At 38.7% G+C, this 15,217-nt stretch overlaps 1 protein-coding gene across 1 annotated transcript in view; it reads left to right on the top strand.

Moving 5' to 3' along the window:
* Window positions 1–10,936, top strand: part of prdm6 (PR domain containing 6) — a 32,511-nt gene extending 21,575 nt beyond the window's left edge. Inside the window, exons 7-8 of the mRNA XM_047155577.2 lie at window positions 4,534–4,710; window positions 8,829–10,936. Of these exons, the coding sequence (XP_047011533.1) occupies window positions 4,534–4,710; window positions 8,829–8,943 (292 nt within the window). The 3' untranslated portion in view covers window positions 8,944–10,936. The remainder of the gene's footprint in view (window positions 1–4,533; window positions 4,711–8,828) is intronic.
* The last annotated feature ends 4,281 nt before the right edge of the window (window positions 10,937–15,217 follow it).

Below are 15,217 nucleotides of genomic sequence, written 5' to 3'. Positions count from 1 at the left end.
GTGGCCAAATCTACAATTAGGTACATTCTTAAAAAGAAATAATGCACTGGAGAGCTCAGAAACACCAAAAGCCCTGGAAGACCATGGAAGACAACTTAAGTGGATGAGTGCAGAGTTCTTACCTTGTTGAAGAAAAACCCCTTCACAACATCCAGAAAATTCAAGAACACTGTGGATATGCATATCTTTGTGAGTCTACTATTAAATGTTCTTAAATGTCTGATGATCTAAACCCAATTCAGCATGCTTTTCACATACTGACAACACAACTGGTGGCAGAAAGAATCACAAACAAGAAGCAACTGAAGGAAGCTGCAGTAAAGGCCTGGCAAAGCATCTCAAGGGAAGAAACTCAGCATTTGATGGGTTCCAGATTTCATGCAGTCACTAACGGCAAATGATTTGCATTCAAGTATTTTAAAAAATCCTATTTATGATTGTTAGTTTGTCCAATTACTTTTGAGCCTGTGAAAATGGAGGGATTTGCAAAAAACGCTGTAATTCCTAAACGGTTAATACAATATTTTTGCTAAACCCCTTGAATTAAATCTGAAAGCCTACACTTCAATCACATCTTCACTGCTTCATTTCAAATCCATTGTTTTGGGGTACAGAGACAAAATTACAAAAATTGTGTCACTGTCCAAATATTTATGGACCTGACTGTACATTTTGTACCAATCACATTCTTGCTTAGTTTAATGGTTTATGAGAGTGTATGTTTTGCTATGGTTCCTCCTGGGGGTTATACTGTAAGCCAAATAGTCTTGGCAACATGACCATGACCATTAACATGATTATTTCTAAAATACTGAATTTTCAGGAATTACATCAGTTCCTAGTAAATTTTGCCCAGAAGATTTGATTTGACTGAAGAAAGTAATCACCTTCTTTGACTTGTAATATAAGATATATAATGGAGATTTCTATTAAAATAACAAGACCCTGACATCGAAAGTTCTGTTTTTTTCCCTCCAAAAAATAAAATGCTATAAAAATGTTATATACAGTATCTCACAAAAGTGAGTACAGCCCTCACCTTTTTGTAAATATTTGATTATATCTTTTAATGTGACAACACTAAAGAAATGACACTTTGCTACAATGTAAAGTCGTGAGTGTACAGCTTGTGTAACAGTGTAAATTTGCTGTCCTCTCAAAATAATTCAACACACAGCTATTAATGTCAAAACCGCTGGCAACAAAAGTGAGTACACCCCTAAGTGAAAATGTCCAAATTCGGCCCAAAGTGTCAATATTTTGTGTGGCCACCATTATTTTCCAGCATTGCCTTAACCCTCTTGGGCATGGAGTTCACCAGAGCTTCACAGGTTGCCACTGGAGTCCTCTTCCACTCCTCCATGATGACATCACAGAGCTGGTAGATGTTAGAGACCTTGTGCTCTTTCACCTTCCATTTGAGTATGCTCCACAGATGCCCAATAGGGTTTAGGTCTGGAGACATGCTTAGCCAGTCCATCACCTTCACCCTCAGCTTCTTTAGCAAGGCAAAAGTCGTTATCATGCTGGAATACTGCCCTGCGGCCCAGTCTCCGAAGGGAGGGGATCATGCTCTGCTTCAGTATGCCACAGTACATGTTGGCATTCATGGTTCCCTCAATGAGCTGTAGCTCCCCAGTGCCGGCAGCACTCATGCAGCCCCAGACCATGACACTCCCACCACCATGCTTGACTGTAGGCAAGACACACTTGTCTTTGTACTCCTCACCTGGTTGCCGCCACACACGCTTGACATCAGACCACAGGACATGGTTCCAGTAATCCATGTCCTTAGTCTGCTTGACTTCAGCAAACTGTTTGCGGGCTTTCTTGTGCATCATCTTTACAAGAGGCTTCCTTCTGGGACAACAGCCATGCAGACCAATTTGATGCAGTGTGCGGCGTATATTCTGAGCACTGACAGGCTGACCCACCACCCGTTCAACCTCTGCAGCAATACTGGCAGCAGTCATACGTCTATTTCCCAAAGACAGGCTCTGGATATGATGCTGAGCATGTGAACTCAACTTCTTTAGTCGACCATGGGCGAGCCCTGTTAAACCGCTGTATGGTCTTGGCCACCGTGCTGCAGCTCAGTGTCAGGGTCTTGGCACTCTTCTTATAGCCTAGGCCATCTTTATGTAGAGCAACAATTCTTTTTTCAGATCCTCAGAGAGTTCTTTGCCATGAGGTGCCATGTTGAACTTCCAGTGACCAGTATGAGGGAGTGTGAGAGCGATGACACCAAATTTAACACACCTGCTCCCCATTCACACCTGAGACCTTGTAATACTAACAAGTCACATGACATCGGGGAGGGGAAAATGGCTAATTGGGCCCAATTTGGACATTTTCACTTAGGGGTGTACTTACTTTTGTTGCCAGCAGTTTATACATTAATGGCTGTGTGTTGAGTTATTTTGAGGGGACAGCAAATTTACACTGTTACACAGGCTGTACACTCACTACTTTACATTGTAGCAAAGTGTCATTTCTTCAGTGTTGTCACATTAAAAGATATAATCAAATATTTATAAAAATGTGAGGGGTGTACTCACTTTTGTGAGATACTATACATGCCACTGAATATATCTGAGTAGTTTTATCTCAAACTATTGCTTAGAAGTATAAAACAATATACAGTCGAAAGGTTTTATCTGCAAAAAGCATATTGAGGGTAAAAACCTAATGGCTCAATACAATAAAATCACAACATGCTTTTTTTCTTGTAGTTGAAAATGGGCAGGATTTGGATAAAAGACATTTGATAAATGGCTATTTCTTACCATTTTTAGTTAGAATAGATGTGATCAAGGTGTGTAAGTGTATGAAAATGAACACTAATCTAAAACATATGTTTCTCTTTGAATTTGGTGTTCACTTATATTGTGCAGAGGAATTTTTCTACTATTCTTGACCGTGTATTTAAGCAATGAAAGACATTAGGAAGAATTTATGAGGCTACGTAAGCATATTCATGTACCATAATTATGGGCATTTATTAGAGGGTTCCTGACTAGCGCAATATTTGAGAGGATGGTAAGAAATAGAATAAATGTAACTTCTCTGCATCACTGTACAAGGGGTATAGAATCGACAATTTACACACAGTTTTGCATCGCTGACCACTGTGGAATTTACTGTGTGTAACATCTCTAAACCTAATTAAATATGGCCCAGGACGTATTGGAAATTTTTTGCTTAGCACAATATTTCTTGGGTGCATACAAACCTATAAATCAGTTGCTGCTGTCACAAAGAAATACCCACTCTAACGGTGATGCAGAGGAAAACAGATGCCACTTACTCAATAAACTAATATTCATAGACAAGAAAAATGTTGCTGGGATACCCTAGGAGTTGAAGTCGATGTGAAGGGTTGTCAATATGAAACTTTATGACCCTGGGGTGCAGATAAAATTTAGCTGAACAAGGGAATCTGGATCTGTTGGTATTTGGAGTTGAAGCAAGTGCCATAAATGACCCTGGGAATCTTTTTTAAATGCTCTCAGTTAAGCTTTATGGGATTTGGCCTATACATATTTATTGATCTTTGTTCTATATGAACATTTCAGGGTGGATAAATTATTCGGGTATACTATCATGAAAGATGGAGCTTTGCTTATATGTTGCTGACCAAACCACAGAAAAGGGGTTTTCTTGTTTTTTGTTTGACTACACCAGTCATCACTGTGTCCTAATTTTGTTGCATTCCTTGAATACGCAAAGCCTTCCATAGAGCCATTAATTACAAAATTGATCTGCACCATAAACACCCAAACACCAATTCTAACAAACTCCAAACAAATCCAAAGTCAAATTCTCTGCTGCTCTAGCGAAGACACAACAATCCTTGTACACATACAGGTAGACTACAGTCATTGTTTTATTATCTATGCAATATAATATAAGTTTATATAAGGCTTGTGTATGTTTTCGGTACAAACTCATTTCAGTGGGCCATTTATCTCTAATATTCTGCTGCGCCAGGGCCCAGTGCAGCAATAAACAATATGTTGACATTAATCACAAGTGCCGCTGTAGTAAATACTCGCCAAACATTTATCATGTTAAAATATTCACAATCAATGCATCTCCCAACAGAAAAACTTCAGTCACAAATTTCAGTAAAACTGTATGAAATGCAAGATGCTTGAGCAAATGTCTCTCGTTCTCTATCTCTCTTCCTCCAAATACATAATGTAATTGATGGCACAGTTGAATTGTCAATTCATCTAATTACGCCTGCAAGTGCTTTCCTTTGTTGTCCCTAATTGTCAATAAATTCGTGATTTGTTATCAGCTCTCCACGATTAACTGAAACTGGGCTAATAATTAACAGAGGTCATTACGGCTGCAGCTATGCACTTGTGAACCGAAAAGCAGCGGAAACCCTAACCATCAGAGCAAGTGAAAATATTGATAGATGGCCTAAACTGTGTTCCTTGCCCTGTTGTTGATGAGAGGTCATGCTGCCATGGTAACAGCAGTGGGCTGTCACTGATGTGCTCATGTGTGTGTATGTGTTTCCAGACCCTATCAGTGTGGACACTGTTCACAGTCCTTTGCCCAGCCTTCAGAGCTACGCAACCATGTGGTAACACATTCCAGTGACCGGCCCTTCAAGTGTGGCTATTGCGGCCGAGCTTTTGCCGGAGCAACGACGCTCAACAACCACATCCGCACCCACACCGGGGAGAAGCCATTCAAGTAAGTAACAGTGAGTACCACTGCTTACTAGCCATGCATTCATTTGGAATTAAATAGCCAAGCAATAGTATATAGGAAATGTAGAATATTATAATAATATAGAATATTATAAAATCTCTGTGATATCTAAATAATATCACAGTGGCTTAGTGGTTAGCAGATTTTCCTCACACCTCCGGAGTTGGGAGTTCAAATCCTGCCTCTGCTTATGTGTGTGGAGTTTCGGGGGTTTCCTGGAGGTACTCCAGTTTCCTCCCCCAATCCAAAGACATGTGTTGTAGACTGATTGGCATTTCCAAATTGTCCGTAGTGTGTGAACATGTGTGTGATTGTGCCCTGCGATGGGTTGGCATCCCATCCAGGGTGTTCCCTGCCTTGTGCCCCAAGTTCCTGGGATAGGCTCCAGGCTCCCCATGACCCTGTGTAGGATTAGCGGATTGGAAAATGGATGGATGGAATATAAGATCTATCATAATAAGATCATAGATTTTCTTTTGTTCATTTGACATGCTTTTATTGACTTGTAAATAAGGTAAAGTTAAGCATGTCGCTTTAAATGGAGTTGACATACAAAAAATATGTGCGCACACACATACACACACGTGCACACACACACACACACACACACACACACACACACACACACACACACGCATGCACACGCACGCACACACACACACACACACACACACACACACACACACACACTTTTCATTTTTACTGTAACTAAATATTGCTGTAATTCTAATCCTAACCCTTTTTGTTAAAAAAAAATAAATTCTGTATTTTTTTTTACAGAAAAAAATGGTGAGTACCAGCCAAGCATGCATGTACACACACACACACACACACACACACACACACACACACACACACACACACACACACTTCTTTAAGGTTTAGCGTTATATTTACACAGAGGTAAAGAGAACCACAAATAGCCACAAGGGTTGGAAAGAGTGCTGGTGCTTAGGAGTGTTAAAGCCCAAACTTTGTCATTAAGCAGTGAGTCAGTCTGCAAAATATACTATGAATGATCTTTTGAACTACAGCTATTGAAATAGTGTGAATATATCACTAACCGTGCATTGCCAGTTCCCCCACTACAGGAACCACTATAATTTTTATATAACAGTTGGGTTGAATTTGGCCCATACTGGTATTTCCAACACTGACATTCCTTCAGCCATGGCTTATGGGAGCAAAATATTATTGTCTAGGTCTGGAATTCCCATTTTGTCTGAAGTGCCCAGATTTGTGGGAGGTAAGATGCAAGCTACACAGATTTCCTAAAAAAAGACTGAACAAGTTGAGCATGAACAGCAGTCAGTGGAGTTCTATGTATATATAAGTCAGTAGAATGTTAGTTACATGTGACCTTTTGACGCTAGCTCTTTTCCTCCCTCTACACCAAATACACCACTCTACACCAAATGTTTTTAACTAATCAGCTAATTAGTATTATTTAATACCACTGCAATAAAAGTTTTAATAGAAAACATTATTACTTAAAATGTTTGAATGTAAATTTCATGGCTGCCTGATTAGATATCATTACATGCACAGTTAGATTTAATTTATTCCACAGAAATCTGAGCTGAAGACAGCATTTAACAACAGATTAGCTTAACGGGATAGTTCACTCAAAAATGAAAATTCTGTCATCAATTACTCACCCTCATGTCATTCCAAACCCTTAAAACTTTCGTTCATCTTCGGAACACAAATGAAGACATTTTAATGAATACTGGGAGATTTTTGTGCCTCCATTTACAGTCCAAGTAACCAAAACTTTTAAAAAGCTCCAAAAACTTTATAAAGGCATCGTAAAAGTAATCCATGTGACTCCAGTGGTTTAATCCCAATTTTATGAAGCGATACAAATACTTTGTGTGTGCAAAAAAACTAAAAAGAAATCTTTATTCACAAAATATCTTCACTCCTGCATAGATCTCTGACGCACATTCATGAGCAAACCACGATACATGTGTGTCGTGTTGACACGAGAGAAGACACAAAAATGTCTGCGGGTGTGGAACAAAAATACAAGTCCTCCTCTATGTCGAAATCTGCAGATATCTCACAAAGATTGTTTGTGAGAGCCTGTGTGAGAGTGTTACAATGGGACATGGAAGTGCTACACTGTTTACAGCAGGGGAAGATGGATGCTGTACACAAAATGAGTCACATACAATAATCTTTGTAACAAAGACGTTTGCAGATTTCGAAATTCAGGAAGACTTGCTCCCGAGTCAACACAACACACATGCGTCGTGGTTCTCTTGTGAACATGCATTGGAGATCTATGCAGAAATGAAGATGTTTTGTGAATAAAGATTAAACCACTGGAATCACATGGATTATGTTTATGATGCCTTTATGAGCTTTTAGAGCTTGAAAGTTTTGGTTACTTGGACTGTAAATGGAGTGACAGAAATCTCCCAGGATTCATTAAAATGTCTTCATTTGTGTTCCAAACATGAACAAAAGTCTTATGCGTTTGGAACGACCTGAGAGTAATTGATGACAGAATTTTAATGTTTGAGTGAACTATCCCTTTAAATATGAAAATGCCGTTCCAATATTAGATCTGGCATTTCATTTATGAAAAAAAGAACCCCATACATTTCATACATACAATCCTTCACACAATTGCTATACATTAATCATTTACAAATGACCCTAAATATTCTTTTCTACATTCTCCTAATGTTCTTTGTCTGGCAAGCCCCAAGCCTTATAAAAAGAACACACTTCTATAAATATAATATGTTGCTTTAGATATTTTACTGGTCTGTATATTTATCTGTTGCAGGTCACTTGACAAATCTGACATAGACCAGTAACTGCAATCTCATTCTAAAAACAATATCATGAGCAATAGTGATTAGGCTGTATTTCATATAAATTAAGTCATACGAAAAGTTTTGATCACTACCCCCCCCCCCCCCCCCACCACACCCCCCCTCCCCCCCTTGTCACTTTTATCTCAATAATGACTTCCCCCCCAACTTTTCATTTATTTCAAATTTGCAGTTGTAAAGTTTAACTGATTCTCAGGCTCATAAAGGACCTTGTCTTATCATCTCACACAGTGATTTTAATGTGAGCAGATGGGCTGTTGGGAGCAGAACAATCTGGTAACAAGTCAACTATCTAATAAGCAATCAGTGATACACAAATGTGTCATCAGCACTTCAGGAGCTTTAGAGAGAAAGAAGCACACAAAGACATTAATGAAACTCACCAGAAATCTTTAGTCAATCAATATGCCTGAGTTATTCTCATTGAGCTGATGTGCTTGATAGGATAAGGCTGGCATTTTTCCTTTGTTTGTGGAGAATGCTGAAGTGTTTTACATAAACCTCATCTGAAATTTTGTGTTTCAGCGGAACAGTTCTTAATCTACAGTTTGGAATGTCAAGTGTGTAAAAGCCTTTTATGGTAATTATTCTTAGATGAAGTCAGTAATTGCTGGCTGTACATAGTAATATGTTAGGCAGAACTGTCCAATGTGATGTGTGTGACTAAATATACAATGAAGTCCAAGGCATTCATTTGGAATGTTTCTTTCTATTGACATCTAAACAAAAAATCATAAAATTTTCTGGTAAAACCAAGGTTCCAAGCTGATTTCTAACAGGTCCCTCACATTCTGTGAAATGATACTGAGACATTTTCTAATCCAGAGATCTGTATGTGCTAGACAGAATCCAAGTGATATAGTGCCCAATATCTTGTGTCTGCGTTAACTGCTTTCTGCTCAGTTAAAACCAAGCCATCAGGAGATGCTCTCCTTTGATATCCAACCTCCCAAAACTCTCTTTTTGTTCTTTATCTATTGTAAGTGACAATGATCCGGGCCCTTATCTAGACAGGCCTCTCTAGGGGCACTCCTTCCTCTCAGATTATTGACAGGCCCCCATGTTGAAAGGCGTCTGAGCCTTCGCTCATCATCGGCATCAAGGCCCCTAGGTGTGGGCAGCAATTACACCTTTCTGGCCCAGTAAGCTTCCCAGGCACTTTCAAGTGTCACTTGTCATTAAGGCAACAACAGATGATTCACAACGTGTGATAGCCCTCGCTAAGTATGCTGTCTGTGTTTCGTGTTTGTCCAGGTGTGAGCGGTGCGAGAGGAGCTTCACGCAGGCAACACAGCTTAGCAGACACCAGCGGATGCCCAACGAGTGCAAACCCATCAGCGAGAGCAGCGAATCAATTGAGGTGGATTAGTTGATTGACCATGCCGGAATTAAACGGCGAGGGAAAGTCATGATTAAATGTCACGGACACTTAAGCAAAACCAAAGATTTCCTCTGAGAAACTCTCAATCAGCCCCAGAAAACCAAAAGCAGTAATAAAATAAGTAAGATGTTAAGAGATATTGATCCCGACACAGATATGGGACTGGTTGTGGCTGGGGTGGGAGGGTTGGTGGGGAATAGGACAAGATTATTTATTCATGACTGGGAAAGTCACAGTTCTGTTAAAAACCTGGAACATAAGTGTGAAATGCCAAAAACATGGCATATCACTTTATTTCTTAGTCATGTACATTGTACAATAAAACCAAAGGGAGAAGACTAAAAGGGGACATTCCCCTCAGACAGACAATGCACAGTATCTGTATAATTGCACCATTTAATAAGCAGGATTTTTTGAGAGAAACATTTGTATTCACAAAAAAAGCCTCTGTATAAAATGTACATTTTGAATTATATTTCTCTCATATCATGCTTTTTGGCACTTTTGACTGGTATTATTTAATATTTCGTTTGAATAATGATTCTAAATGTAATGATGAATATTTAAATATGAGTGGGATGGAAGGAAAAAGGTCATTGTGAAAAAAATAAATAAAAAAACCTTGTTACCAAATATGGAATGAAGAAGAAAGGGTTTAAAGCAATATATAGAATTGTATCTGTCATGTCATTGAATGCTTTTATGGCCCTATTCATCTATATGGTGAATGGGGCTATTGAATGTTGCATTTTGTTACAAAAGGAATATTTAACATCATTGCACCATTACTAAAAACAAAAATTACACTTCTGTTTCTGACTTTTTGGGGGAAAACAAACAAACAAACAAACACACAAACAAGCCATAACATTAAACCCACTGACTGATTTTATTGTTACAGTGGTACCTGTCAAGTGGTGGGATATATTAGGCAGCAAGTGAACAATCATCTCTCGAAGTTGATGTGTAAGGATCTGAGCTACTTTGACAAGGTCAAATTGTGATGGCTTGGCAACTGGGTCAGAGCATCTTCAAAACGGCAGGTCTTGTCGGGTGTTCCCAGAATGCAGTGGATCGTACCTACCAAAAGTGGTCCAATGAAGGATAACTGGTGAACTGGTGAAAAGGTCATGGTCGCCCAAGGTTCACTCGTGTGCATGGGGAATGAAGGGTAACCCATCTGGTCCAATCCCACAGAAGATCAACTGTAGCACAAATTGCTGAAAAAGTTAATGCTGGCTATGAGAGAAAGGTGTCAGAACACCAAGCATTGTAGCTTGCTGTGTATGGGGCTGGGTAGCTGCAGACCAGTCAGAGTGCCCATGCTGATCCCTGGCCACTGCCAAAAGCTCCTAGAATGGGCACGTGAGCATCAGAATGGGACTATGGAGCAATGGAAGAAGGTGGCCTGGTCTGATGGATCACATTTTCTTTTACATTATGTGGATGGCCAGGAGTATGTGTGACTGGGGAAGAGATGGCACTAGGATGCACCATGAGAAGCTGGAGGAGGAAGTGTGATGCTCTGGGCAGTGTTCTGCTGGGAAACCTTGTGTCCTGGCATTCATGTGGATGTTACTTTGACACATATCACCTACCTAAACATTGTTGCAGACCAAAAACACTCCTTCATGGCAGTGTTATTCGCTAATGGCCTCTTTCAGCAGGATTCATGAAAAAACTTTTCAAGAATGGTTTGAGGAACATGACAAAGAGTTCAAGGTGTTGACTTGGCCTCCATAATTTCCCAGCTCTCAATCTGATCGAGCATCTGTGGGATGTCCTGGACAAACATGTCCAATGGAGGCCCCACCTCACAACTTACAGGATTTAAAGAATCTGCTGCTAATGTTTTGGTGCCAGATACCACAGCACACCTTCAGAGGTGTTCAGAGGTGCTGTGGAGTCCATGCTTTGATGGGTCAGAGGTATTTTGGTGGCACAAGAGGATACAATATTACGCAGGTGGATTTAATGTTATGGCTGATATATATATATATATATATATATATATATATATATATATATATATATATATATATATATATATATATATCCTTATTTTGATGCTTTTTCAATTAAAAAATACAACAGACTGATCAAATTGATCTCAGAATATTTAACAAGGTTTAAAATATTTGAAAAGAATCACAGTGATTTACCTCAAGATAGGTACAGATTTTTGTTTAATGGACTCAGCTTTTAGGTTGACTGAACAGAGTCGATCGTGTATGATAATCATTAAAGTGTCTCAAATACGTTAAGATACGTTAAGATGAGCTCAGTCTTGTTCACATTTGATTCTTGTTTGCATGATTTTGCCTTTTTAAATAAACAATATGAAACAACTAATACAGATTGTCTTGTGAAGTCGATAAAATCAGAAGCCAGTTTTTTAAAGGAATGTACTTTCATATTTAATTGTTTATATGAATTGCGTCCCCCCCACCCCCAACACTTCTCCTTTGTGAATATGAGAGCATTTTATACAATTTATCTATATTACATTAGGTGATATCGGGTGATACACAAATACTGTATGACAGTATTACAATAAGGAAATCTGAAATAATTATACTGGTAAAGCTAAAGGTAAATCTAAATCATTTATTTAAACTTTTATGAGTAAATACATATAGAGTGTTACTCACCTGGAGTATACTGTAGATTCCTTCTCTATTGTTTACTATTGCTTTCCTGTTAATTACATTGAGAAACAATACACATTCAGGCTTGTGCACATTTTTTTCTTATACAAAGCATAAAATCCATCTTTGGTTGTTGGTGATGTATCAGTGTGGCGTCAGAGGTTAGTGCTCTGGCTCTGGCCCCTGTGGTGCCTGTGTGAAAGGTCATGTCCCTGTGCGCCTCTGTTTCTGCGGTTCAGGCAACTGTCATGGGGTTATGGATCTGGCCATCCGAACATGAACTCAGCGCTGCTCACTCGCTCTGGCTCTGATTTATTATGTCTTGCCATGCACACCTTTCAAGTGAAGTTCTCCAAACCCCTCTCCAAAAACACAATACCCAGTTTGTATTAAAGAAATAAAAACAGCACCCTTTTTGCAGGGAAGGTTGTACATTTTTACTTCTCACCACAGTAAGGATTTCAAGCCATTTTAATTTGTTAGGCTACATCAGTACTTGAAATACAGGAAAATGTAAAACAATTGCTTGTCAAGCAGCTAAAACATGAAAATGACTGGAGACTGTTGTATAAACATTATTTCTTAGTTTCTGGGGCAGTCTTGTTTAGTTTGGCTTGCATGAAATTAATCATTTACAAGTGAGATGGCTATGCATCTTAATATGCTATCCCACTGTTTATTTCAATGTAGCCTTCGGACAGCTTAGATTAAAATTATATATATATATATATATATATATATATATATATATATATATATATATATATATGGTATTTTCACACCACTTATAAGCAAGGCTCTTGCTGTGGAGCAAGACGATAATAGTTTGTTTTTAAGAACTGAGAATGACATTTTGCATAGTTGACATATATAATATTCAAAGTTATGTTCATGGGAACATTCCACTACACTGTAACATGCACAATGCTGTATATTTATCTTGAGCTGGACAAACCAGATGTGAACACAGTGCACAGGAGCCCTTGAGAGCCTGATTTACTAATTCTTATTTTTTATTCAGCTGATTCTCTTGCCTAGTAATCACTACAGTTTGAAACCCAAGGAAATAGCCCCAAAGGAGTATTAGCCATTTATAAAACAAATAGTTAAAATTTCAACCATCAATCATAGAACTTTGCTGTGGGAATTCAGACCTGTGAAAAGCAGTACCGCCCAAAGGCTCCACAAAAAAAATCAGATGAAAATTATTTTGAAAACATACGTGAAGCATTGGGCTTTCGACTCGAGTGGTCCACTTTCTGTGGAATTTCCTGCTGTTGAAAACACTAAACAGACAAAGGTCACATTTTCAGAAGCAATTACTGATCAAACTTACTGTAATTTTTTCATTAAAAAAAATAAAAAATCATTGGAACCATGCACAGCTTTGTAAAAGTTTGAAGAATGCTTGTTCTCATTGGCCTGTATTTGATCAGGTTGTTCTGTACATTTCTTATTTATCACTTCGGCGTGCCAGTGAGGGCCAACTTATCTTCTGAAACTCACTCAGATTCTAAATATTCTGGAACCAATTGCACAAGTGTTCAGTAGACCATGTACAGTAGTGTGTTTGAAGAGTGAAACCAATGATTCATTATCACCTTCAAATTTTCAATGTCATATGCTTTCGATCATTTGTTGATGTGCCCCAAAAACATCATTTGAGGCCACAAGTTCATAAACCTCTGCATGAAAGCTATTAAATCAGTGCATGTCAACAATCTGACCACATAGCAGGGTTATAATGCTGAAAATATGTGCAAATGCATTTTTGTGTCTAGATAAAGCAGCTGATTGCACTTTCACTGTCAGCATTCATATTTCATTTGCTATTAGCCAGTAAAAAAAATGAACCCTGAGAAAATACTCTGAATGTTGACAATAGTTTATACAAACGACAAACGTCAATCGTAGGCAATGTTTGTACTAATTTGATGAGAAATAGATGCTAAGAATTATGTGGAATATAGATAATGAACATCAAAAATAAATTGACTGTTTTAGTTTTAGGCTTCCATGAAACACATATTTGCTTTAGTCTGAACCATTAATTTATAACCTGCTTTGCAGAGGCAGAGTAGCTAGGCCTACAGGACGCAAGCAGGAGCTCGGGCAAGGAATATGTGCAAGCTGAAGAACTGAGATCAAAGCTCGGCCCTATGGCTTTCTAAGAGGTATAAAGCTGGTCCCTGTGTCAGACAGGCATTAATCCTACAGTTAAGGTTCTCTACATGTGTAGATAGGACTGTCTCTCTATCAGCTGTGTAAGCTGTTGCTGACGGACTGTCCTCGTAAGTGCCCAAAAGAAGCTATACGACACTATCTGCTCAAACAGCAGCATTGCCCTCAAGTGATGCTCTTCACAGCCAGATAGTGTACAACGAATTCCACTACTTCTCACAGCTGGAAATGGACAAGTCTGCTTGTACGTGTTTATGTGCATGTTAGAACCCTAACTAAAGACCAAGAAATGCGATTTATTCTCCAGTTACCTTGCAACTGCATGCTGCTTAAGAATGAGAGTATCAAAGCACATCTGATACGAGATTCCGTTTGTATTTCGTTACCTGCCATTTTTTAGTAGATTTTGCTCTGCTATTTTGCTGCCTTAATCTAAAAGCTGCAAGTTAAAATTCATCCTCAACTCGTCCACAGGATTAGTCTTGAAAGAATGAGGTAGCTCTGAAAGAATGCATCTAGTAAAATATATAGTATAATATCATTTGCTATCTGGTCAAGGGCTAAAAATGAATGGCAAACACATCACCATATTCAGATTGAAACACACACTGGTCTTAATTTACATTATATGGCCAAAAGATTGTGGACACCTGACTACCACACCCATATGTGCTTTTTGAAGATCCCACTGCAGATTTATTCCCCACTTTTCAGTTATAATAATCTCCACTCTTCTAGGAAGGTTTTCCACTAGATTCTGTGATAAGGCTGTGGGGATTTGTCCATTCAGCCACAAGAGCATTAGTGAGGTCAGTCATTGAAGTTGGTGGTCAGTGAGATTGAGGTCAGGGCTCTGTGCAGGCCACTCAAGTTCATCCATACCAAACTTGGCAAACCAGGTCTTTGTGGACCACGCTTTGTGCACAGAGACATTGCCATGCTGGAACATGTTTGGGCTCCTTAGTTCCAGAGAAGGGAAACTAGTGCTACAGCATACAAAAAAATTCTAAACATTCTAGACAATTGTGTGCTTCCAACTTTGTGGCAACAGTTTGAGGTAGGCCTGAATATAGGTGTAATGGGCAGGTGTCCACAAACATTTGGCCATATAGTGTTTGTATAAACAGCAACAACTTAAGCAAGTAGAAACGTGCATAGACAAGTGTGCAGGCACATAATTGAAAGTTATTCTAATCATTTTACATATGACCTGACTTTACATTTGTTTGTGTTTATAAATGTATATACAAAGACTTCAAAGGATAATGTTCATGTTATTATTCAGCTTAAAAGTATTTAGCACAACTACTATATAGGAAAATATCCCAAATAATCAAAGATGTGGATGGAGTCCAGTGTGAAGCAGAGCTACTGTTGCCACCCCAAAGTTTATTTTCTACCTATAACCACACATTCAGAACTATTTTATTAAT

This window comes from Ictalurus punctatus, chromosome 5, assembly GCF_001660625.3.
Source record: "Ictalurus punctatus breed USDA103 chromosome 5, Coco_2.0, whole genome shotgun sequence".
NCBI lineage: Eukaryota > Metazoa > Chordata > Actinopteri > Siluriformes > Ictaluridae > Ictalurus > Ictalurus punctatus.
The sequence above is the reverse complement of the archived record's forward strand: the minus strand, read 5'-3'. Positions and strand labels throughout refer to the sequence as shown.